The following is a 26,957-nucleotide window of genomic DNA, read 5'->3' as shown; positions in this document are numbered from 1 at the left end:
TATCTGGGAGGAGTTAGGGTGAGGTTCCACTATTAATAATGTAGCAGAAGCCAGAGGCCTTGAACCAGACCAATGACCCACTACAATGAATATTTGCAAGTAAAGCTGTTTGGACAAAAGGGTATACTACGGAACATACCACAGAATCCATGGTGAGATGTCTTTTCTTTCTTTTTTAAAAATTTTATTTATTTTTATTTTTTGTTTTCTTTTGGGGAGGAGGTTGCAAGGTTAGAGGGCAGATAATAAGGAGAGATGAGGAGATGAGTGAGATTGGGGTGCATGATGTGAAATTCACAAAGAGTCAATAAAAAGGTTTTAAAAATATTAAAAAAAATAAAAATTAAAAGATTTTCACTCCAACCAGCCTATTTCCTAGAGGTCTTGTGTGTGGCATTAAACACAATGACTGAAGAACTGGGCCTGGGTGAAAACTGAGATCTGCTGAAACTCTTCTGCAATCCCCTGCCCACGAACACCTCTGGAAAACAGAGGGCCACACTCACCCTAACAAAGCTTGCAGGGAACCAGGCCTCCTTATCTTCATTCCGGCCCCACCACCAGTCCTTGTTAGAGGCTTCCAGGACCTGGATGACATCCCCAGCCTTGAAGCCCAGCTCCTGGTCGTCCATGGTCACATGGTCCCAAAGTGCTTCCGCACAGACCACGCTGCCATCACTGATGAGCTGGAATGGGAACAGAAGAACATGCTTGGCATCTAGCAAGGCGGGCAGACGGAAGCGTGCCACATGCTGGGTATGCTTTCTCACGATGACCTGACACCTTCTACTCTGCCTAAAAGGACTCATGCTGTCCAGGTGTGCTGATCATATGAAATCAACTGAAGGAAGACAGTCTCGGGAGAAGTCTGTGACCTGCCCTTAAAGGGAAACTCGGGTCAACTTTAAAAAGGTGCATATACACGCTGGGTGTGGTGACACATATCGTAATCCTACCATGTAGGGGTTTGGGGCAGGGGGATTACAAGTTCAAGGCTAGTCTGGGTTATGGAACAAGACTATCTCAAAAAATAAACTAACGAACAAAAAACAAAGATGTACGGAACCTCTTGACTCACATATGGAGTTACATCATAGCAAGTCATCGAAGTCAAAACCATCATAAATCGAGCACACTTACTACACCTAGTCACCGTCCATGAGTACTCACTTAGCCTTCTCTAGCATAGCCCAGAACACTCCTACATGCCCATCTAACAGGAAGCACATCACATAATAAAGGGCTGAGTATCACCTAAGTCACTGTGCACCGTACTCAAGGGAAGAGAGAAGAGAAGGGTTGTTCTATACCCAAAAAAAGAAGAAAACTCCAGATCTGAAGTATCTATTGACTCTACTGAACACAGGCATACAGCTTTCCTGCCGTGGAAAAGTCAGACATCTTGAGGAAGGGAGGAAGCTGGAGACTGGTTACCTAGCAAACTCAGCGTCTGGAGTCTTTGCTCCACAGAGGTTGTCTGAGCCACCACACTAGATGCCAGAGCTACCCGGTAATAAGTGGACACCTTAGTGAAGAAGCCATGGCTCCCTGTGTTCCACTTAAGAATGTCAAAATCTGGAGAAGCCTTCCAGAAAGCAACAAAGAAAAGGGGATCATGTAGGGCTTAGCACCATGGAACACACAGTCAATCCCAGCACTCAGGAGGCAGAGGCACGTGGATCTCTAAATTTGAGGCCAGCCTGATCTACAGACAGAGATTTCCAGGACAGCCAGGGCTACACAGAAAAACCCTGTCTAGTGGGGATAGAATCAGGGAGGAAGAGAAGGCCAACATAAGGCAGGATAAGTGCTAATTCAGTGTAGTGGAAACAAAATAGAACCTGACTGACAAAATGAAACACATGGTTAATTTCACCTCTGCTATTTGCTAGCAAATCATTTCACACACACACACACACCCCTGCAGTGTTGGGGATAGAACCCAGAGCCTGTGTACTCTGTGACTGAACTACCTTGTTCTTATGTAAGATAGGACCTCCATAAACTGCTCAGGGAGGCCTTGAAATTTTGAGCTTCCTATCTTAGCTTTCAGAGTAGATAGCATACAACCCACTGAGTGTAATTTCATTTAGCAAACACTTCAGGGTGTTCACTAAAACACAGACCAGTGTGTTCACTTACCTGAGACAGCAGCTGTGAGAATCACCTGAGATAACTGAACACTTTTTTTTAAATTTTGGTTTTTTGAGACAGGGTTTCTCTGTGTAGCCCTGGTTGTCCTGGAACTCACTCTGTAGATCAGGGTGACCTCAAACTCAGATCAGCCTGCCTCTGCCTCCTGAGTGTTGTTAAAGGTGCATACCACTGCTGCCCAGCTAATGAACACATTTAAAAAGCTGAAGACCGCTTACCTTAGTGCTTACAGGGAAGCACTTGTCAGGAACCTGCAAAACTCAGATATAAACGAGTTCCTGGACTGTAACAGAAACCAGATAGCCAGAGCCCCAGGCTTCAGGATATGCCCAGGAAGAACTAACAGATAGCCACAGCCTTGAGAACCAAGTATATGCACAGGTGAGATTCCAGTACCTCATTGATGGCCAGCTGTTCCCCGCCTGGCTGCAGGTACCGAGGGTTGGCCTGGCAGAGCTCTTCATAGCTGAAGTCTTCCTCGCTACCATTGTCATCCACTAACACTGAAGAGTCTGCACCTCCATCTGAAGAGACTGCAGGGGAAGAGCCAGAGAAGGCATGTTTTAAAAGACACGGGCATGTGGGCTCACACCTGTAATCTCAGCACTCAAGAGGCAGACGTAAGGAGGGTCACAGCAAATCTGAGGCCAGCCTGAGCTACATACGCAATGAGTTCCAGACCAGCCAGCGTTATAGAGCAAGATGCAGGTATCAACAACAACCAATTTATACAGCAAAGCAAGTGGCCACTGGTAATGTTCCTCAAGAAAAATGGCCATTTTATCCTACCCAGAGTAGGACAGAGTTAGGACATCTCCACTGACTCTTTAACTCTGGGGTGGTATCTAGTGCCAAGAGCATCTGGACTCCAGTATCCCAGCAGCTCTGCAGCAGAGCATTTCAGATATTGCTAACAGGGCTATTTTGTGAGTCAAGGGAGAGGGAATTATTCATGATTCAGTAGGAAATCCACTCCAGAGCGGATATAAAGAATACAGAAAACAGCAAAGTATGGGGGTTCATAGCCGTGAACCTGGGCTGAGGCAGGATAGGATAATCTCCATGGTTTAGAGGCCAACCTAATTTACTGAGAACTTGTTTAAAATGAGAAGAAACATGGTAATGTTTTCCAGAAATGTGTTGCTATTCTTGAGGAAGTAAAGAGCTCGAGAATTTCATCACCTTTGAGGCATGTTCTTCTATAGCCAGTGAGGGAATATTATAACCAGTGTCAGAAGGTGTCCACGTGGTCCACCCAGCCACAAGAACAGTGCTCAGTATCAACAGGAAACTGTGGACATCTTTACCAAAACAGAAAGGAATTTCAAAGATGAGGACACTGCCCAGGGCTAGCGAGGTCATGAGTCTTGGAGGTGAACCTCAACTTCCACTTTACTAAACCAGCATGATTCCTAACTACATCCTAAACATTGGTCTTATACCCATAGATAAGTGTCGTCCTCAGCCCTCATCAAGGAAACTTTTCTTTGCAACAGACAGACACCATTACAGAAATTGCAACCAAAAGAAACAGAGTCATCTACAACTCAATCTATAAAACATTCCTAAGGCTCAGGAACATTTTGGAAGAGGGGTCGGAAAGACTGTAGGAGCCAGAGGATCTGGGAGTCTGCTGTGACACTGTGTCTTCTAGTAATAACCAACTACACATGGAAGTCCCACCAACATGACTGCCCAAACATGAACAGGAAAGGACAAAAACAACAGATATGTCAACATGGATGGAAGGGGAAACCTGTGAGGTCTCAGCCATACAAAACAAACAAACAAACAAACAAAAAACCAAAGGCAACTAAGGAATATTGAGTTCGGGAGGAAACAATCTTCCCCAATTATCCAATACCAAATGGTCAGACCTCAAAACATACATACAAGTGTCATCATTCAAACTGAACATTATGTGTTTAGGAATATACATATACATGTACATCTGTAACAATTAATGAAAAGTCATAAATCTGACAGAGAGTAAAAAGGGATATATGGGAGTGCTTGGAGAAAGGAAAGGGAAGCGGGAAAGGACGTAACTGTGTCATATCAAAAACTAAAACACTTTTCAAAAATAATTAATAAAAAAAAGAGGGGAGGCATTTTGTTAAAGACTACTATGGTTGCCCAGATGTTCTTTCAGAACAATGGCTCCCCTCACCATTGCTGAATGCTTGAGAAGTACTGGGTTAGCCTCCCTCTGCTACAGGAGCAGTGACATTTCCATCACCATTTTCTCCAGCAGGAGGTCCATTGGATGCTGAGGAAAATGGGACAAAGCTCATCTACCACAAGGAGCCAAGACCAGTAGCTGGTGAGCTGGAGCTTTGAGGAGAGCAAAGGGCGCTCAGTGCTTAACACTCAAGCCAGATACTGGCTTACAAAAGGTGGTAGGGAGGTTTTAAAGAGAAAAGCATGCCACCAAGAAAGGCTCTTCAGAAGAGAGAGACATGCCACCTCAGTCATGACACGGAGACAGCCCTTGACCAAGTGGAAATGGTAGCACAATCTGAAGCATACATCACATGTGACTCCATGACCAAAGACCACTTTAATCCAATGCTTCACTTCCAAAGGTTTCCATTACTTCCAAGCATGGTTGGAAAAAAATTAAATGGAAATTGCCAGAAATAAACATCCTTATGCTTGCTGGCTTGTATTTAGGGTGCTACAGACAGACCCAGGGCTTTATGCATGCCAGGAAAGCATCCTTGATGTCTATGGCATATGTTTGTTGTTAGTGTTTTACTTTATTATTGTTGTTCATCTGAACCTTGTATGGACTTTATAAATTTATCAGAGGTATGCCCAAGTAGAAAAAGCATAGTATATGAAAGGTTTAACCTTAAGTTTCACATATCCATGAATCCCCTGTGGCCAGGGGCCTTCTGAGAATGGAGTGAAAGGTGAGAATGGGGAGACTGAGGCAGGAGACTCCCAGGTTCCAAGAAACCCAAGAGTGTCCTATCAGTGCGTAGCTTTTATGACTGGTCTCACTGTGTAGCCCAGGCTAGTTTAGAATTCATATCCTCCCACCTTGGCCAAAGGGCTGGGTCACAGAAACATGATACCAATTGGCTTCTGAGTTTTGGATTGGGATAATGAGTTTCCAGAGTCCACTTCTACCTTAGGGCACCGTGTGACAAGGGCAGGACTGGGTGAGTCTACTACAACAGGAAGGAAAGTAGTGGGGCTGGGGAGACTGGAGGCTGCTGCAGTGGGCACCAAGGTGACACCCTGGAAAAAGCCGAGTGGAACGGGAGTGGGGGGTGTCCATCATCCCCAGGCTGGGAGCAAGAGAAGATGAGCTCAACAAGGTTCTGGAAGGACTGGTAAAAGGGCCATCTGTTGGGGGTTGGTCTGATGCTTGTATTTTGATGCTAATTACTGACCCCCAAGATCTGGTTACTGCCTGCATAAACCTACCCTTGTTATGTAAACCTGCCTAAGACATTATACCTGATTGGCTGATTAAAGGCCTAAAACCTGGGCAGGGCAGAATGGGGTAGCCATGGCTAAGGTTCCCAGGCTTTGGGTTCAAGAGAATCATGGGAAACAGAGACGGATGGGAAGAGAGGAGGGAGGAGGACCCCACAATGGGTTAGCCTGGAGAAGAAACCATGTGGGCTGGGAGGAAGGACTCCAGTAATGGCATGGAGAGGCCCAGGTGAAGAATACAAGCAAGTATTTTTAAGATCATGGATGGAAGATAGTCCAGATGACAATGGTTAGGGAGGATGGCAGTGGATGGGGGCTGGGAGGTGGATGGTGAGGTTATTGAACTAGCATAGATGGAATCATCTGCCCAGCCCAAGGCAATTATTAAATCTAACAGGTGTCTGTGTCTTACTGTGATAATGGGTTAAATAATAACACCACAATAATTATAGGCTTAATAATAAATAACATTATACAGCCCCCAAATCCTTTAATTTACAACAACAGCCATCACATGAAGAAGCAGTGTGGTGAGAAGGAGACACCTCTACTGCAGCCACCCCACCCTGGGGTGTCCTATCCCATGAGCCTAAGCTCCACTCAGTTTCCTCTAGCAGCATCTGACCTGGCTGGGTATGCTCATAAGCCCATGCTTTCTTGTCTCATTCCCCGAGGCTGGGGGTACCCTGCCACCTGCAATCCCCATAGTGTTGCTGTAGTGACCCCGCTTTCAGAGCTATCCTGTTAATCCAGAGGCTGTCCACCTGGGCCCCTCAGTCCACCAGTGCTGTCACAGCTCTGGAGACTGACGAGCTGAGATGGCACAGGCGAGCTGGAGCTCTGGCTCACAGTGGCTGCTAGCTGCCTGCAGTGTTTAGTCCCTTCTCCCGCCCCAACCTCAGTTCCCATCTCTGACTGCAATTAAGCAAGCTCTAACTACAGTATAGTAAGCAGCCTTGGAAGTGCCTTGGGCAGTGGGTCAAGATGTTCCTGAACTTGAACCCAAAGCCAAGATACACAGGAATACTCTCAGGAGCTCCTAATGCTGTCCTGAAGCTGATATCTTTCTGACTCCCCGAGGAAAGGGCAGGCAGGTGGGCACGGGCAGCCATTCATGTGTAACGTGTGATATGAGTGCTCAGCACACGCAAGCTTCCCCTCTTCTCAGGGATGCAGGGCTGCTGGGGGTGATGTCCTGAGGAAGTCAGACCTCAGGAGTCTGAGAGTCACGGCACAATGTGTGTTCCTTTTCAATCTTTTTTATTTACTTATTTTTATTTTATGCAAACTGGTGTTTTAACTGCACATATGTCTGTGTAAGGGTGTTGGATCCCCTTACAGATAGTTGTAAGTGGAGAGCTGCCATGTAGGTGCAAGGAATTGAACCCGGGTCCTCTGGAAGAGCAGCTGGTGCTCTTACCTTCTGAACCATCTCTCTAGCGCCCTCTTAACTTCCATTACCTTCCATGGTCACAGGCCTTGAAGGCACAGAATTGAAAGTTCCTTATTACCTCGTCCATTACACACTCCTGGGGTATGGGCATGAAATGCTGAGGAAGCAGAAAGCAAGAGTAGTTTTTTTTGGGTTTTTTTGCATGCATAAGTCAGCAGTCTCAGGCTCCAGAGAAAGCATTAAAGATAAAAGCCTTTGTGAGCCTGGGGGATGGGGCACATTGCAGTGGAGACAGTAGCCTGTAGTGAGGCCTGGTGGCTTGCCTGGGTTTACAGCTAAAAGGTTCTAATGATTGTCGGTGAGTAGAGAATAGACAAACCCTGGGTCTGGCTGGGGCCCAGAGCCGTAGGAATCTTTGGATGGCTGCCAGCAGTGACCTGGTACTGCCCAACACCACTGGCATTTCTCTTCATCACATTTCAGCTACGGCTGAGCCAGATAAAATTAAAAAATAAAAGAAAGGCATTAGGGCCTCTCAGTTAGAGCAAAGCCCTGAAAATGAGACTTTCTCCCTCAAAGAAACACTGAACAATGTTGGCCCACTGAGAACTCTGCCACCTGATCTGCCTGTTGCTGGGGTGTGGGAGGGAAAAATCAGTTGTTTTTTTTTTTTTTTTTTAAGCCAGTAGCTATCTATCATTTACAATCCATAATTTACAGAAGTCTAATATAAAAAATTCACTGGGGAAAGTGCTAGACTTCACAAGAGACAGGATGCAAAGTGACAAGGACAAATGACCTCTGAGCTGCTGCCATAAATGCTTACAAGAATGAAGCCTGTCATGCGACAGCCTCAACCCCACAGTGAACTCTTGCTGAGTATCACAGAAGCAAGGTGTCTACTAGAGACAGAGGACATGCAGTGAGTAGGGAAGGGTGCCCAGCGTAAGGGCACGATGACAAATGTTAGACCCAAGGGTCACACCAACATCCCTGCATCCATCACGACACAGTGCACAAGTGCACTTCGAGACAGTCTATGCCAATACTTGCCAGGCTGCTAGGCTGGCTTCACTTTCTGGCCGAGAAACCTTGGGCAAAATCACTTGACCCCTTTCAAGTTCAGTCCTACCAACTGTAATGGGAGCATGTTTTCATGTTTTATACACTCAAAGGCTATTCTTTCTCTCCTGCCTTTCATATCCTACCTGGACTCTACTTTCCCTTCCAAAGGGAACAAGAACCCCTCTAACCGCCACCTGTTTCTCAACCCTGTACCTTGGGTCACCCTAACAGGCTCACTCAGCTACCCCTTGGCTGGTCTCCCTACCTCACCCCACCCACTGCCTATGGCTTGTACCAAGGCAGCTATTAAATCGCTCCTAACTCAAACTATGTCTCTGCTCATCAGCCACAGGGGAGATTCAAAGCCCCGAGGTCCACTATAGACACACACCATGTCACCCTGGTTCTGATGGCATCCTGATGTCCCCATATGACACCCCTTCTCAGACAAGACTCATGCTTCTTGACCATTCCATTTAAAAACCACATCTTCAGGGAGGGGCAGAAGGATTACCATGAGTTCAAGGCCGAGAGGACTAAGTGTGGGGACATTGTCTCAATCAATCAATCAATCAATCAATCAATCAATCAATCAATCAGTATAAAGAGCTAAATGCATTTTAAAATAAAACTAAGGGCTGGCAGGGTGGCTCAGCAGTCAAGACCACCAGAGCCAGGACTTGAGTTCTAACCCCACAACTCACAAGGTGCAAACCGAGAACTAACTCCCAACTAGCTGTCCCCTGACCTCCAGATGCGCATGCATAAACAACAAATAAAATGCTTTGAAAAAAATTGTACAGACATGCATAATATTCTTTTACTGGGTGCCGTGTGGTGGGACCTCAAAGGCATATGTCTTCTCCCACAGGCCACCTCTGTGATGCCTGTAACAGGTAATCTGTGTGATCGACAGTAAACATAGACTGGTGTCAAAACTTCAATATTTCCACACTGTACGGGGAGGAGCAGGAACTGCTGAGCCCCCGTCCCTTTTAAGTGTGGCTCCTGGATCCCAGTGAGGCTTAATGCTGTCCTGACTGTGTCTTCATTTTTTGTCCTCTGGGACCTTAATGATATCTGTGATTTTAAATTCCTCCTAAATGGAAGTTCCTCCTGCAGAGAGGGATGGCTTGTTTCTCAGGATCCTACATAAACACCTGCAGCAGAGTAGACTCTCAGTGCCTTCCAAACGGGCTGCAAACTGCCAATGGGGAAGCAAGTTTCCAAGAAGTTGCATAACTGAATAACACTGTGCCAGGCCAGGGCGAGGATGGACACCAGGTCTCCTTGGCTTGCACCGCAGCACCCACCTCAGATTATGGCTAGAAAATTCTGCAGGCGGTCTTCATGCCTTCCATCTCACTCCCCAACCTTGCTCGATGCTGCTTCTGTGTTACTCAAAATCGTATTTTCATAAAAAGCTCATTGGTGTTTTGTGCCCCCCACCCCCCACCCCCAGCAGCATCCAAGGCCTCCTTGGACTGACTTCATTCTGCTTCAGTGCTATGCCTGGTGCCAGACACTTGCAGTAAATGACTTTCAGCTGAGCTGAACACTGCTAATGGGGAAAGAGCAACTGAAACCCCCAGTGTGTGCCTGATGGATGCCAAATCCTATACCTACCTCTGTGCATGACCTTTTCCCTGGGACCCTGTCCCTCTGCAGTCACTTCCTACAAGCCCCCCAAAAGCCTTCAAGTTCCTCTGCTATCGATGGCAGTTAGCAAAGGTGACTTGTTAATCTACAGTAATTGTGAGTAATAAATAGCTAATATAATTTCTCAATATGTACGCCCGCAAAACTAGGAGAAATATACAAATAAAGAATTGCTTGTTTTGGCTAGGTGTTTCAAGACAATCTCACTATGTAACCCAGGCTAACCCCTCCTATCTACCTCTCTCTCTCCATGCTGGGAGCATATGCATATATCTCCACAAACAACTAAGTATTTTTTTTTTCCTTTTTAGTATTGTTTTTTAAAACTCCAGCTTAACCCCTTTAAAGCAGTTGAGAAGCAGTTAGGTTGTGTTTCACTGTGGTTCATGGACCTCCAGAACTCTTTTATCTTGCAAAACCGAAACCCTGTACAAACACTAACTTCCTTTCCCTCTCTCCCCACTGCCTACTCCTTGCCAGCCACCTATTTCCTGTTTCTACACTTCAGATAGTTCCATGTGGTATCTGCCTTGCTGTGTTTCACTCAGCACAAGATGCTCACGGTCCTTTCATGCTGCCCACATCAGAATTCCTTTCTGGCTTAAGGCTGTGTGTTTTGCATGTCTGTTTTCATGTGGGTGAGCACACTGGGCGCTCACACCTCTCGGCCTCTATGAACAACGCAGCCATCCGCATGAGTGCACCTGCCATGCTCTGGAAGGCCTGCTTTCAGTTCTGTGGGTTCTGAACTCAGCCAGGACAGTGTTGATGTTGCTCATTCTGATGGAAGATTTTGGGAGCTTCTCTGTTGTTTTCCAAGGTGGCCACAACATTTTACATCTCCACCGCCAACTCACAAGGGCACAGATATCTATGTCATTTCCTTTGTTGAAATATGAGTATGTTCTCCTTGTGACTTTCTTTTTTGTTAATTACAAACATCACTTTCCACTTCCTCTAGCTCTTCCCATGCTTCCCAACCTCCCTTCAAATTCATGGCCTTAGTCTTTACTTTTATACACACACACACAAATAACTACATAAACACAGCCTGCTGAGTCTCTTTTAGTGTTGCTCTGTGTACTGATTATGGGCTGATAACTTGGTATTGTGTAACCTTTTGGAGTAATTGTGTAACCTATTGTGTAACCTTTTGGAGCTCATCCCTGGGGAAGGCTAATTCTCCCTCTCTCAGTTAAGTAATCCTGTAAACATGGAGACAGTGCTGCTCAAAACCAAAGTCACATTAAGATCTGTAGACTTTTAGGTCTCACCCACCACAAAGGCTGACTTCTGCTTCTACTTCTAAGTACCTGCTAACTAAAGCTTTAGGCAGTGTCTGCACCCTTCCTTTATCTTCTTCTTTCAATTTGTTTCATTGCTGGGGACTGAACTCGGGGACTTGAGTATACTAACCCAGAGAGTTCCTACTCTTAGCTGCTAACAGACCTGTGTGCTGACCCAGCACACACCTCAGACTGGAGGCCACTCTGGAAGAACACTTTTCAAGAGCCCACCAGTTCCAGACACACAACACAGTAGGCTCACCACACTCTGGCTGGACCACCATGGGAAGCTACCACCCTTAGGAAAACGTTCCTGGGTGCCATCTGCATGTCCAATTGCTGTGTCCCTTACACGATGGCCTCTAGAAGTTTGTTCTGGAAGACATCTTCTAACTTCCAAGTCTGTTACCTTGTTGGATGAGGGAACAACTCTCTACAGACATCTGAGAAGCCTCCAGCCAGACAGGACTCCAGGAATAGGTGCAGACGGTTGTGTGCTACCTACAGGGAATAGGCCAATGCCTAGGCTCACAAGGGCTAACAGGACTGTTAAAGCATAATCAGAGCCGGGCACAGTGGCTCACACCTTTAATCCAGCACTCAGGGAGGTCAAGGCCAGCGGATTGCTGTGAGTTCCAGGCCAGCCTGGCCTACAAAATGAGTCCAGGACAGGCTACACAGAGAAACTCCATCTCGAAACAAAACAAAACAAAACCAATAAAGAGCACATAATCAGAAAGGATATGAGTTTTACAAAAGCAGACGATGAAAAGCAGCCTACATTCCTTGTGAAATCAGCAGGCCATCTGAACTGGGACTTCAGACTTCTGAAGGAGCATCTGATTCTACAGGTGAATTTTGACAACAGGAAATGACGTCACACAACATCAGCAGTGGAACCATGTTTTGTGTCCCTTTCCTGGCTAGTCTCTGGAAAACAAGCCCTCTATCCCTTCCCATTCACTCCCCCTACCCACCACACACTCCCACACTCCCACAGCCTGAGTGGCTTTCTTTTCCAAACAAACAGATCTCTTTCTTGCTGGCTTATTGTTACACAAAGTGACAGGGCTTAAAAGCACTGAAGTGCAGAGTCCCAAGAGCTTGGTCTGGGTCCCAGTGAGGCCACCTTGGGAAAGCCATGATCTCTGAGCCTCTGCTTTCTCACGTGTAACTGAGAAAAACACCCCTGACCCGCACTGTCTGAGGCGAGGCGGATGTGGAGCAAAGTGAGAAGTACCCAGCCTTTCAGCTAGTGCTCAGGGCTGGGCCAGGAGGTGGTACAGCTGGGAAGAGGCAGGCTGTCACCCACGGATTTGCTAATGCACAGTGCCCTTTCCCAGCCAGGCAGCTCCCGGTGGGGATTTCCCCACGGCTTTGTTTGGGGGAAATTCCCGTGCTTAGAATAGTCTGTTGAAAACATACATTTCAGAAAACCTCCTGCTGCTCACTCCACTTCCTCCAGGAGGCTGAGATAAGCTATTCCAGCTTCCCCCCTCAAAAGCGGAAATGGCCTCACAGGCAGGCAGGCCGCTGTGGTTATAGCTGATGGTGGGTCCATCCCCTCAACCCAGAGAGCCACCCTCAGGCCACCTCCTTAAATCACAGAGAAAAACCAACAATGCCCACACAGCTGCAGACATACCTACACCACTCTTCTTCAGGGGTTCCCCAACACGCAAGGGACATGGCTCCCTGCCTCATTGGAGGATGCTCAAAAAAAAAAAAAAAAAAAAAAAAAGAGAGAGAGAGAGAGAGAGAGAAATCCCACCTTATTCTCTGGTCACTGAGCCAGGAGCCGTTCCAAAAGCCCTTTGAATGGCTTTGATGCCTGGCAAAACTGAGAGGCAGTGGGCCTTCAGGTTAAGTTCCCACCACAGCACAGCCATGGACCTGTTCTCCAGTGGCCTGCTCCCACCACACTATACCACAGGTTGCGGAGAAGCAAGCACTGTGGAACGCTCCCTTGCTCATGCTCTGATGGGAGAGACTGTTTCCTTTCCTCCCTGGGCAGCTCCATGTTTAAAGCCCAACTGTCTCTTTTTAATAAGGGTTCCCCGTTTCTCTAGCTTTGATTCCCTCTGCAATAACCATCTCTGACCCATTCCGCAAGCACAGGCTTAACCTCTTTCCAAATACCTCCCTTGTGCTTTATTTGCCATCCTGTACCATTATTCCGTGTCAGTTCGCTTTGTCCATGACCACACCCTGCAGACCTTACGGACAGGAACTCACTGTGCGCTGCTGTGTGCTGCAGGCTGAACTAGGCATGAGACACCTTTCCCATTCAAACATAAACTATTACTATCATGTGCTGCTACCTTGAAATCCATTCTTCAAAAAAAGAGCTATCTTTGCATCTCTGGAGCGCACAGACCAACAATAATATCCAAAGAGACCCTAGAAAGAGTCACTATGGCTGATCACCCTTTAAAAAAAAACTGTCCCTGATCAGCTTGCACCCAAATGCACAGGACGTGTTTCTGGCTGTCCAAAGCTAATGGAAGGGAGACACCTCACGAATGAGCCTAACCATTCCAAACGTCTAGAAGTGGATTCATTTTTCTACAGATGGCTTGGTAAGTCTTTGATTTCATCAAAGCCACCAGTGAGCCGCCCCCCCCCCCCCCCCAGTGCAGGCAGTTCGCCTGGAGTTCTGCCATCTGCTCTCTGTGTCACTGTGCTCATCTGTAAAGTGACAAGATGAGATGGGGTGGGATGGGACGGGAGGCCTGGGCAGCTGGCACCCCAGGGTGCCTGTCTCTGGGCCAGCAGCCAAGAGGAACTTGTCCTCTCTATGCCCTGTAACAAGCCCCAGCTTTACCTAAGACATGCCTGGGAGTGTCTGTTGTCTCCTTGGCCAGCTGTTCCACCTCTTCGGGTCCCTTGTTTTGATGGTGGCTGAATGACACTGGGGGATGTCCCTCCTGCATTCCCTCTACCACTGACCAGGTCTGATGGCCACTTTGCCAGCTGGAGGATCTATCAGGAAAACCAAGCTGGTCAGGTGTACTAACAAATGTCCCAAATTATCACCAGCACCACTCATTTACCTAGGAGGAGGCTGTGGCTCAAGGTCCATTAGTGGTGTGCCATGTCTATAGCCCAGCTGTCAGGAGGGTTGGGGGGGACCCCGAGTTCAGGACCAGACCGACTGGACTTAGAGGCCCCACTTGAACGAAGAGTCCCCGCCCCTTAAAAGACAAAACAAAAACACCTGCAAACTAGAAAATGGGGGTCACATCTACTGCTCCCAAGTGGCAGAAGCATCCACCAGCTGACCCTGGGCTTCATTCCTGTGCAGCAGCAACCCACCAGTGGCGGCTTCCGTTATTTTGGACAATTATTATTACGAGGGACAGCACTACCTGCCATGGCTTCACTTGTGCTTGTGCACAGAATGGTAAGATTCTGAGATGGTTCTTGGAAGCTCATGGCTTGAGGGAAATCACAGAGTGGCCCCTCCACGGCAGAGCAGCACAGGAGAACCAACAGCTAAGCTGGTCTCGGAGGATGAGTACCCATCCATTCACTCCCCAAAGGACAAGCCTCCGTGGAAGAGTCTGGAGTACTACGAATCTCTGGTAACACCGGGAGAACATTCCTCCTGACAGGCAGCCCAAGGAGAAGGAGGCTGAAGGAAGGCAGGATCCTCATCCTTCTTGGTCTCCCAACCCCTCTCTCCTGGCTTTCCTCTGCTGGTGCCTGATGGCGGCGTGGTTGAGCCTGTCACTCACACACACTGGTCTTGCTGGATAATCTGCCAAAGACAGACGCAGTAACCACATCTCTGCCCTGTCTCGGCTGGCAAAGAAAGCTACCCAAACAGGGAAGAAAACACCAACTACAAACAGCCTCTGTGGCGGCTGGGCCTGCCTTCAAGCTGTCAACTACAATTCCCATTCATCTCCCCACACGTTTCTGGCATCTATTTAAGGCAAGACCAAAGACAAGATCTGTTTTTAGAGCATCTGCAGACCAGAGAGACTTCTTCCTGTGAAGTTCCCCTCCCCCTCTTACTTCCTTAGGAATGCATGGATTACAATTTCTAACTTCCTACAACAACATCTCTTTCACATTTAGAATCTCATCCAGCTGCTGATAAAAGGAAAAATTATCAAAATGTGATGAGCATAATGCACAAAATGAACCAGGCCAGGTTACTTTCAAAACAGTAAATATTCAAAACCAGTTCTCGGCTTTAGACCTTACCCCTCCTACTAGCACAAGAGGGGGTGCTTATATATCTCTAAGTACAGACACTCAAGTATCTCCTTTGAAAAGAAAGGGATTTCAGGACACATAAACAAAACCCTGTAACAGCCACAGCAGCAAACACCAGACCCCACCAGTAAGAGGTAGTCCACACTTGCTCCACACCATTTTATCTTTTTTTTTTTTTTTCTGACTGCTCTGCCATACCCAAGATCAATTTCTCTGGTGGACCCTCTTATGTATACTCACACCATATTAGAGAGGAGTGGGGAAGGAGAGGGGGAAGAGGAATGGGAGCTCAGAAAGAGAGTAGAGTCAGCAATACTGCCCACAGGAGAACCGCACACGTACCCATGTGAAGGCTTTCCAGACTCCAAAATCTTGCTATTTCTCCTCTAGCTACCATCCTTCCGTTTAAACACACACAGCAGGTGGACAGTGTGGCCCAGGAAAGCAGCCCTCAGATCACCGTGGAGGGCGGCTGGTTGGGTTAGCAGCTGCGGGAACTCTTGGGTGCTGTGTGCTCTCCTGGCGAGAGCTGCCCAGAAACTAACAGCCTGCTGCCCGTGACTCAGGCTTCGTCGCTCCAGAGACATCACCACGCGCTGACTTTTGGGAGGAAATTCTAACTGAACGCAAATCCACAGAGTGGCTCGCGCCCCGTGATCGAAAAGTGCTGCTTTTAACTCCAACCCCCAGGGCTGCTCTAGCCTTCCCTTGCAGATCACTTTCCCAGAGCTGTTTGTTTCAGAGAGAAAAAGCAACAGAGGTCACTAGGCTTGAAAATGGAGTTAGGATTTCACAGCATGGAATGCCAAAAATCTGAGTTATGATGCTACATAATACTAACTATAATTTATGGAATCACTAAAAAAGGGACTTTTGTTTTAAAAAAATATGTGTAAAAAATGCAAAAAGACAAATGTAGATACACAATAAGTATGTGTATGCTTTGCTCTATGAAAGTAATACTTGTATTGCTACTATGTATATTAGGGGCTTTGTTCTAAAAGAGGTTCCATTAAATAACAGTTTGAGGGTTGTTTTTTTAATTCCTCCATGTTTTTCTGTATTCCTCAAATGACTGGCTATTAGCAGGTTCTTCTTTTACATTTCAACACAGCTGTCAACAGTGTGCTTCCTTCATCTCTTCTGGACAGGAAGTCACTGCCTTTTTAAACTTTACAACAATGAGCTAATATACGCAAAACAGTGGTTGCACAGTCATCTTCAACATGTGGGTTAAAAAGTGACGAGAAGGCAATTGGTAAAATGCAATGGTGGGCTTGTGTTCCAAACCCGAGGGAGCCAACTCCCTGCTGCTCTTTCTTCACTGCACCAGGTTTGGGGGGGGGGGGGGCCTCACCTGTAGTGGAGGGGCACCTGGCACACCTGTGACCCTCCCCTGGTTGTTTGAAAGATCTGGTCTGGAGCAGCTGGGCCACCTCACTGGGTACTGATAAAGGTTATCTCTCCAGAGCCACACTGCAGCTTGTAAGTACTCGGGGACCCTAGTAACCCCCAGTTCCCTGGGAGATCACAGCATCCAGCTATTCAGATGATATCCAGTAATGAATCTGGCTGCCTTTTGTCTATGACCTGAGAACTTTCCTGGAGCTAAATTAAAAAGTAATGGACTAATTTCTCTGGTGAAGGACGTTTCAAGCCTGTATAATATTGAGTCTGTGGTATGGTTATTTTGTACAATGCTTAGAAAGGTCCACAATGAGAAAAAGCATGTGGACCAGAATACACCGTGCAAAGTTTAGAGAGACAAAGACTACCTCAGAAGCTTCAGGTTGCAATTTTACCGAGATTGACACCATTAAGAAGCCTCAGGTTCCTCAATGGAAAGAGGAAAAGGTGCCCTCAGGGCAAGACTCCACCTAATTAAATTTCCAAGTTGTGAAAGAGAGCCTAAGGCATTGTCTGCTCCTAGAAAGCAAAGGTGTAAAAAGGTCACTGCTAACAAGGTTCAAGTGGGACAGGGTCCATTCTAAGCTGGCAGCCAAACTTGGCAGTGTTGTCCACAAGGTGTTGGCTTTAGAGGCATGATTTAGAGGGAAGGGCATTGAGTCTTCCTGCACAGTTTTGGAGAGCTCTTAAGACAAGCTTCTGCATGAGAGGGCAGGAAGCTGTGAGGGGCTATTGTATGAAGCTGTAAAAATGAAGCCTGGTTTGCAGTGGAGACTCCAGATGTTAGAGATGCCAGAGTTGTGAGACATTTGCGGGGGAGAGCTGCACACAAGGAGTGAAACCAGAGAGAGAGAGGTAGAGAGATTGAGGTTGTGGGTAGCAAAGCTAGAGAGGTAGAGCTATCTAAACCCTTTGACATTGGACATGGTGCTACAGGATTTGCTATTTGCTCTGCTGGATTTCAGTCTTGCTATGGTTTGCTCTTTGCCCATTTTTGGATTCTGTGGCATTCTGTGGCATTCATTATATGTTTTAGTATGTAATTTGCTCTTTGATCTTACTGGAGGGTATACTTAAGAGATGGCTTCAGTCTCAGAAGAGACTCTGGACTTTTAAATAGGCTGAGGTTGTGAAAGACCATAAGGGATTTTGAAGTAGGACTGAAAGCATTTTTGTATTATGTGATCATGGGGGTGAGGGTGAGGAATATGGTGGTTAGAGTAAGAAATGGCTCCTACAGCTCAGGCATTTGCACACTTGGTTCCCAGTTGGTGGTGCTGTTTAGAGGGGTTTAGATGGCACCGCCTTGCTGGATTAATATATCACTGGGTAGAGAGCCTTGATAATATATAGTCTCACCTATTCCTAGGTCACTCTGCTTCAGGTTTGTGCTTGCAGGTGCGGTCTCTTGGCTTCCTGCTCTTGCCTCCATGCCTGCTGCTTGCTGCTATGCCTCCCTCCCTTGATGGGTTCTTACCCCTCTGGAGCAGTCAGCCTAAGTAAGCTCCTAAATCTGGGGGACGATAGTTCATTGGTAGAGTGCTCACCTAGGTTGTGTACAGTTCTAGGGCTCAGAACTGACCAGCAAGGCCACTGAACAGTCTCATGGTTTAGCATGTAATTCTCTTTTTGATCTTGCACCAAACAAGGGGAGGCCAGTCATTACAGTCTCTAAGAGCCAACGGTTGAGAACCAAGGGTTCCTTTATGGATAGCCTTAGAATGAGAAATGCTGTTCTGTGCCTTTGTAGCCACTGCAGCTTGTCAGGGCCATGTGGACTTGAACACATCATGTCAAAGAAAATTTGTTCTGTGTGACTAAAATGAAGGCACCACTTCTCTCTTTCATATTCTACATCCTTCTAAACTTTCTCCAAGACACGCTCCACAGGAGCCAACTAGAACTCAGACTGGTGCAGAAACACAGAACTGAAATGTCATGGTCTGGTGCTTTGTATCTGATTGTTAATTATCTTGCTCCCCAAGATCTGCTTGCTGTCTTTTATGAGCAGACTATCATGCACCAAAAATGACACCGTGTGACCTTGCCTCCAAATCATCCCTGATTGGCTGAATAAATGCCTACACCAGGGCAGGGCAGAAGAAAGGTGGTAGTGGTGGGGAGGGGGCAAGGTTTGCAGGCTTGGAAAACAGAAGGATCATGGGAAGGGGAGACATAAGTATGAGAGGAAGAGGAAGCAGAGACCACCATGGATTAGCATAAATGAAAAAACATGTGGCCGGGAGAATTTACTTTGAGAATTGGTACGACTGGATAGAAGCAGCCCAGATGAAAAAGCATGTGCAAGGATTTATATTATTTTGTATGAGAAGTAGCCCAGACAGGGATGATTGGAGAAAATGGCATGGGATGTGGGACTGGGAGATAATGAGGAAGTTTAGGGGGCTAATATCTGCCCAGCCCCAGGTGAAATAAGGCTATCAGGTGTCTGTGTCTGTTACTGATATGATAGTGGATTAAATAGAACTGCCATAATAACCTATGGATTAACAGCAAATATTAATAGCCCTTTTATTTTTCTACAACATAGAACTGTTTTCACAGATGCTATCTTGGATAGGGAGATGGTTTACCATCCCATCAAGTCTGAGTTTTTGAGACTCATACAGTGAAAGAAAACTGTCACAGACTGTTCACTGACTTCCATGCAGACTGTGACTTGCTGGTAGATAAACGTGTGGGCACACGAATGAAAAAAATGTCATCTTCAAAAACAGGACCTGGTAGCAAGATTGTTTGGCATATAAGCATACTTGTTGCCAAGCCAGATGACCTGACCTAAATCATTAGAACTCAGGAGAGAACTGACTCTTCCAAGTTGTCCTCTGATGTTCATACACCTCCTGTGGGTTTTTCACACCCACAATACACATCCAAAATAAATAAATGAAACTAAAATTTTAGAAAGTGTGCTGTCTTAAGGTAGCTCTCACCTGTAATCCCAGCCCTAGGGAAGTTAGAGGCACAAGATACACTTCACCTCTTTCACCTTCATTTCAGTTCTCTCTCCATCAAGTTAAAACACGATCCCTTTGTGATCTGACTTCTTACTTCTTACTCCTGACTTCTTCAGCGGGACAGCTGAGCTGGGCAAAGCCTCAGAGCATAATCAAACCTTAAGTTCCTTCTCTGTAAGATCAATACAGTCACAGGGACCAAGGGCTGGCATGTGTGTGTATGTGTGTGTTTGTACGCTTTCGTGACACACAGCAGGTGTTTAATCTCTTGCCTTCCTCCTACGGAGTTAATATCTCTCTTCTTTAAAAGCCATTTTCTGAAACTTGGAAATTAGACACATGGTGTTCTAAAAAGGTTTTCCTTTCCGATTCTACTTTACAAAGACTGTGCTGGAGGTTGGTCTGATCCATGTTACTAGCCCTCAAGATCTGGGTACACCTATCCTTGCTGTGTAAATCTACCTGATGGGCTAATTAGATGGCCTACACCTGGGCAGGGCAGAAAGGGGTAGGCGTGGCTAAGGTTCTCAGATTTGGAGAGGACAGGAGAATCACGGGAGACAGACAGATGGGAAGAGAGGAGGAAAAAAGATGCCACGATAGGTTAGTGTAGGGAAAAAACCATGTGGCAGAGAGGAAGGACTCCAATAATGGTGTGAAAAACCCCAGATGAAAAATATAAGCAAGTACTATGGGATGGAAAATAGACCAGATGAGGAGGATTAAGGTGGATGTCATTGGATGGGGGCTGAATATTGAGCCAGCATACGTAAACTATCTGTCCAGCCCAAGGTAAATAAGGCAATTATAAAATCTAACAGGTGCCTGTGTCTTATTATTTATGATAGTAGGTTAAATAATACCACTGTGATAATCTTAGGGTTAGTAATAAAGATTATATAGCCCAGCACATTTTTTTTTTTTAATTTACAACAACAGACTGGAACATACACAAGTCATAAAACAAAGACTGCTTTAACTGCTGGAAGATGGAAAGCTATGCACTGGCTGAAAGTGTTAAATTCTGGGCTAGACATGGTGGTGGCTGCTTGTAATCCCAGCACTGGAGAGGCTGATGCAGGAGAATTGAGAGACCAAGGCCAGTGTGGGTTACACACACAGGAAGACCCTGTACATTGTAAAAATAAAATGACAAAGAGTTAAATTCTTTATCATGTTTTTTGAGGCAGAGACAGAATGTACTGTTACTTTTAAAAACCTTTGACGATAGGCAACAATAAGCCACGATCTACCAGCTGGAGAGTGGCTACTGAAGCTCCTGTAATGTCAGCCTAGAGGCAGTGGGCTGTGGGCAGTTATGGACTGTTCCTAATTCCTCCTTTGAAAGGGAGCACAATTTCTGGGTTCCTCCGACTCTGTGGAATCCACAATTCCACCACCCGCCTTAGCAGTCAGCAGAACACGGAGCAGCGAGGATTTGCCTCCAGATAAATAAATGGATTCACCCCGTTTTACAAATAAGCACACCCAATACCATAATCCTTTGGTATGCAGTACAGGGCAAACGGGGAAAGGGACGACGGGATAGGACACATGACCTCTACACCTGACAAAGCTGGAATCACTGCAGCCTTAACCAACAATCCTTACAGCCCAGTGACTGTCACCCTCTGTGGGTGCTGAGCAACTGGGACTGGATTTCATTATTTCTCTGTTTTATCCCTCTTGTGAAATGGTAATAAAAACAATTCCAAAGACTTTTACTAAATTTAACTTTGTGTTTTACAAAGTCTTGCTAGGTAGCCCAAGCTGGCCTTGAATGCCTGGTCCTCCTGCTTCAGCCTCCTGAGTGCCTGCATTATAGAAGTGTACCATCAGTTGTCAGCATTTAGGAAGCCTGCTTCCTACTATGATGTCACCATTGGTTGCAGCCCACAGGGGCCTGGGATAAAAGGACCCCTGCCTCTTACTGCTCTCTCCTACTCTATCCCCTTCCTCCATCAGGGCGCCCCTCCCCCTATCATGTCTCTCTCCATCTCCATTCAATAAACTTCTTTCATATAATATCTGTTGCACACATCATTTCGAAAATAATAATATCAGTGCTAAAGGACTCTGCAAAATGGTATGTAGCACAGCAGAAGAGTGCTTTGCCTAGCAAGCCCAGAAGCCAATGTTTCATTCCCAGCAATGCACACACGCACGCACACAGACACGCACAAGACTTTGCACAGAATTGTGTTTCTGTACCTTCTCATATTTCAACTGATTTAACTGAAAAAGTCAAATAAAACACAACAAAAGCAACAAGTACCTATGAATAAGTTCCTTCACTTTTCACTTTTAGGGGAAGAGGGGGAGCTGGGTTAATAGCCAGAGTATATTATTTTTTAAATTCACACAATTCAACAACAACAAAAATACCAAATAGGCAAAATGAAAACTGGGCAAAACTGTTGAGTGGACATAGCTCCCAGATGGCCAATCAATACAGAAATACAGACTAGGGAGATGAAGTCTCATTCATCAGAGATTACATCATAATCCTAAACCAAGGAATGTCCTTCACTATTTTGCAGTGCCAGGGACAAAACCTAGGACCGTGGGCATGCTGAGTCTCCTCAGCAGAGCCACAGGCTCCGCAGGGACTGAACTTCCTGACATGCACTTGTTACTTGCACCAAAACCATTTAGCATGGATGAACATCAGCTCATGTGTGTTAATGAGCTTTCAGATGCTGTCCCTTGGAGCTAGAGTTGTTTTTGTTTTGTTTTGTTTTGTTTTTTAATCATTACAAATTGATCCTTGGCACTTACAGGATACTTTCAGCTCTAAGATACAGAAAGCACCACAAGGGTTCAGCAAAATATGTCAACTACTGAAATGGTAGAGTCCTGGTGAGTGCAGAAGGCAGCCAATGGCTCTTTTTATCAAGGTCACCAAGCTCCTCCAGGCCCAGAGTCACATAACTGCACTTACTCATTCTGACCAGTTTGTCGCATTAGATCTTTTTCTTGAAATGCAGTTTCCCTGTGGTGTGCGGGATGGTTTTCAATTCTGGGGTTGCAGCAACTTCCTGCCTGTCTTTCCAGCATCTGGTACAAGCCACTGGGGCCTGTGCTCAAGCTCATCTGCTCCAAGGAGCTCCGCCAAGCTCCGGGGCCTCTATCCTTACTATTTTCTATCTTTGTAAATTTCTTTTACTGGCCCCCTTCAAACCTCCGCATCCATCTCTGGTTTAGGAAGTCCTTACCGTTAGCCAGGTTCCATCTCCCCTTCAAGAGAGCCCTGTGATATGGGGCCTAATAAAGACTAAGCTGAGGGCTCCAGTTCCACCCACAGAGCCGGGAACCCTCGCATCGGTGTCATTAAGGACTCCTCCCATGCTCACAACATCCAGACAATCCTCTAGAACTCCAATCTCTTTACTTCCCCAGTACTACTGCTGGCTCCCCCCCCCCCCCCTTCAGCTACATGGCAACCTAGTTAGGCAAGAGACACTCCCCATCCACAATCTAGCCTAGGAAGGCTCTGAGATGCAAATCTGATCCCCTCATGCCAGTTTGAAACCCAGAGCGGTTCCAGGGCTGCCCAGTCCCTCCTTCCTTCTGGTCCCTGAATCTCAGGTTTACCCAGGCCTCTAAGGCCCTCCCCCTGCCAAAGCCTCAGGGCTATTTAAACTCAGGTTGGTCCTCCCAGCAGGAGTGGAGTGTTTGCGCTCCCACCTCTCAGGAGCAAGTCAGAAGCTGACCCACACAGATTTGAGCCATAAGAGGTTCAGCTACAAACAGTAAAGGGGCAGCTGTTCACCTTCCTCACGATGATGACCAAGGGCTGGGCTCCTCCTGTGCACAAGCTTTCTTGCCCAATTCATACTATGATGCATCAGCTCTGATTTCCAGTTCTGGTTTCTTAGTAGAGCAGTGAAACCCAGAGACACTGGTGAGGCAACTCAAGTACAGATTCTTTGATTTTCTTCTTCCTAGTCTCATTTTTATAGTAGTTCTTTGAGAATTTCCTACACTGCGTTTTGATCATATTCACTCCATCTCCCAACTACTCCCAGATCCACCCCTTTTCCCTACCCATCCAACCTTGTGTCCTTTTTCAAACAAAAACTAAACAAAACATTCTGATTTCTGATCAGGAACACTAAGCCAAGTAAATCCTTTTCTCTCCAAGTGGCTTTTGGTGGTCTGTATGACGACAATAAAAGGCAAGCTAGAACAGTACTTAGGCTAAGGGTCTCACTTATAGAAAGGACAAAGTACTCTGATGAATAAGCCCAAAACAAAAAGTTCCTGTAACTTTTAAAAGTGCCAATGTCTCTGCCTGCCTGCCTCTCTAGCTCTCACATGGGCACACGCACACGGTGTGCATGGCAAAATACCAATGTGGACAGAGGTCAGAAGGAACTCCGGATGTCAGTTCTCGCCTTCACCCTGTTTTGTGACAGGTGCTCTTGTTTTCCCTCTGTATAGGCCAGATTAGCTGACCCATAAGCTTCCAGGGACTCTCCTGCCCCCCTCAGGAAGTACTACCACTTTCCTCAAACATTATACTAGTTCTTGGAATCCGAACTCCAGTCCTTGTATTTCCTCAGCAAGCACTTTACCCATCTAGCCATCTCCTCAGGATTCTCTCCCCACCCTCCAGAGTCTTACACTGTCACTGCAGCTGCCTGGAACTCACCTTGTAGCCCAGATCAACTTTTGAACTTTTTATAATATTCCTGTCTCTAGTGCCGTAATCACAGACATAATCTCCCAAGTGCTGAGATTATAGGTAGATGCCATCATGCCTGCCTTTTATTTATCTGTTTAGCGAACTAATATTTTATTATTCTCTGAAAATGTCATACATGTATACAATGTATCTTCCTTATTTGTTATACCTGAGCCAAGTGGAGCCCTGAATTCCTGATCTCCCTGGATCTACTTCCCAAGAGCTAGTACAGGTGTGTACCATCATGCTCCTCCCCCCACTTAAAAAAAGTTTCTTCGACGCCACAGCGCATTTAAAATCTGATTTATAAACAAACAAAAGCCAAGGGAAGAAAATGAAACCTAAATAAAACAGATGAAAAAAACAAACAAAATTAAAGGCTCCAGCCTAGTTCTGGCCTCCACCCCAGGCCCCTTGAGTACAGCTTGGCGTTCCTCCCAGCTACAGGAAGCAGAAAATGGTAGCACCACAAAATAGAATAAATCAGTCCAACTCAGAAGGAGGCTTGAAGTAGCCGGGGTTCTTCCAGGAATGACACCAACAAGGCCCTCCCACAGGTCAGAGAGCACTTCCTGAAAGTCTCAAACTTATCAACTGATCATAAAACAAAACAACAACAAAACCCAGAACCAATGCCAGTCTCCATGCTGCATGAGGCCAGATACATCTCTGTCAGTTCTAGGCCAGTCACGGCTACACAGACCTGGTCTGGAAAAACACCACACACAAGCCAAACACTGGACCAATATAAAGGTGTTCTTACACCAGCTCCTAATTAGGGAAAAGAAAATAACATGTTCATAAATGTTTGAACTTCGATTTAGGTGTGCATTTCTGTCAGGAGCCGTTGCTCTGGCAGCTGCTTTGATATTTAAACCTCAGCAGAAAGACTGCTTTTACCAGGCCTTCACTGAAGTCAGGGAGGAATTTGCAAGTCCATCTCCTCTAGTTTGTGACAGCAGGTGGGATGGCTTGTGAAGATCCCACCTCTTGCTTCACCTCCTTGTAAACTTAACCCATTGTTCTGAGCTGTTTTTACTCTGGCTTAAAAGCTCTCTGCAATAAAGTCAGGCTGCTACTGACTGGTCGAGTCTGGAGCCTCTCGGAAAAGTCCCATGTGTGTTTTGTGTTAGTTTATTAATTTTAATCCTCACTCCCAACTCAAGAACTGTTCGACTCTGCTGGAGGGCTCCAGCACATTTCAGTATAAAATGAGAAAATATGGAAGTGTTCCTGTGCCTACACAACTGAAATTTGAAACTATTGGACCTTAAAAACCGGAAAAGGTCTGATACATTTTTTCTTTCTTTCTGTCTCTGTCTCTCTCCTTTTTTGAGATAGGGTTTCTCTGTGTAGTCTTCGCTGTCCTGGACTCCCTTCATAGCCCAAACTGGCCATGAACTCAGAGATCTGCGCCTGACTCTGCTTCCCTGAGTCACCAAAGGGACCAAAGGCATGTGTCACCACTCCTGCCCTAATTTTCTTATTTGCATAAACCCAGGTTAAATCTTTGTAGTAAATGTTCAGCAGAAGATGCAAGCAAGGGAGGCACTGGGCCGTTGCCTAGCAGCCCACATGGAGGTAGAGCCAGATGGGTGAGGTTGGGGACCCGGAGAGGCAGGACAGAGAGGCAGCAGCAGGCTGGATCAGGCCCCAGCAGAATCGCCAAAAGGATTCAGATCCCCTAATTGCCCACTAGTTGGGTAACTTTCAACAGCCCCAAGCCCCAGGCTCCTACAAGGCTAAGCCTACACATCCCTGCTGGGTACCCCAAAGTTTCTGCTTCCTGTAGCTTGGAAGGAGCACCAAGCCAGATTTAAGCCGATTGACAGAAGCCACTCCCAGGACCAGTCTGCAGATGTTGCTGACTATGGACCCGTCCACGCAGGAAGATGCACGGGAGCTCCCCTATCACCTCTTCTGGCCATCCTCCTGGCCCAGGCAAATGCTCCTGGCTTGTTTTTCCAAGTAGGTAATACTGGGGAAACCGCTGTGTCAATTGTATGAGAAGCAGCAAGTTCTTCTGTGGTAGAAGGCACTGCCATTTCTTTTTTAGGGCAGAAAGTTTCTTTAAAACAGTCCTCAAAGGCTGGAGGGCATGGTGGTTAGGAGCATGTACTGCTCTTGCAGAGGACCGGAATTCCATGCTCAGCACCCATGTTCTGATGCTTAAAACCGTCAGTCTGCAACTCCAGTTCTAAAAGGACATAATGCCTTTGGCTTCCTCGGGTACCTGCAATCATGTACGTATAAATACCATACATACCTATAGTAAGAATTCTGTAGTTTTAGTTTCTTTAAAAACAACAACAACAACATAGAAATACTGTAAGAACATGTTTTTGTTTTAATCTCAGGTGTGGGATATGGGGCCACTTTGAGCAGCTGACTATGATTTGCCTCATGCTCTGGCAGCTGCAGACAGTTTCTGCGATTGTGTGACATTCGGAATTCTGGGGACTTTTCGAGGGTATATAAATGCTAGGGCTCCAAGGCGTGGGGTGAGTTATTGGTCGTGGTTGTTTAAGTAGTCATGTGCAAAGAAGAAACAAGGAAAAAGACATTAGATATCCTGAAAGGAAAAGATCAAACTTGCCCCAAGTAGCTCAACGCTCCTAATCAGCAGGGTCTAATTATAACATCTCCTACCCCCTTTC

At 46.3% G+C, this 26,957-nt stretch overlaps 1 protein-coding gene across 3 annotated transcripts in view; it reads right to left on the bottom strand.

Annotated features, from left to right (window-relative positions):
* The window catches only part of Spata13 (spermatogenesis associated 13), a 140,632-nt gene that overhangs the window by 24,130 nt on the left and 89,545 nt on the right, over positions 1-26,957 (bottom strand). For all 3 annotated transcript variants that reach the window (XM_055617324.1, XM_055617313.1, XM_055617308.1), the window contains 2 exons: positions 2,551-2,687; positions 507-686 (listed from right to left, as the gene is read on the bottom strand). In XM_055617324.1, coding sequence (XP_055473299.1) covers positions 507-686; positions 2,551-2,687 — 317 coding nt within the window. The remainder of the gene's footprint in view (positions 1-506; positions 687-2,550; positions 2,688-26,957) is intronic.

This window comes from Psammomys obesus, unplaced genomic scaffold (genome assembly GCF_907164565.1).
Source record: "Psammomys obesus unplaced genomic scaffold, mPsaObe1.curated_primary_1811, whole genome shotgun sequence".
Classification (NCBI taxonomy): Eukaryota; Metazoa; Chordata; class Mammalia; order Rodentia; family Muridae; genus Psammomys; species Psammomys obesus.
This window is presented reverse-complemented; position numbering and strand designations above follow the sequence as displayed.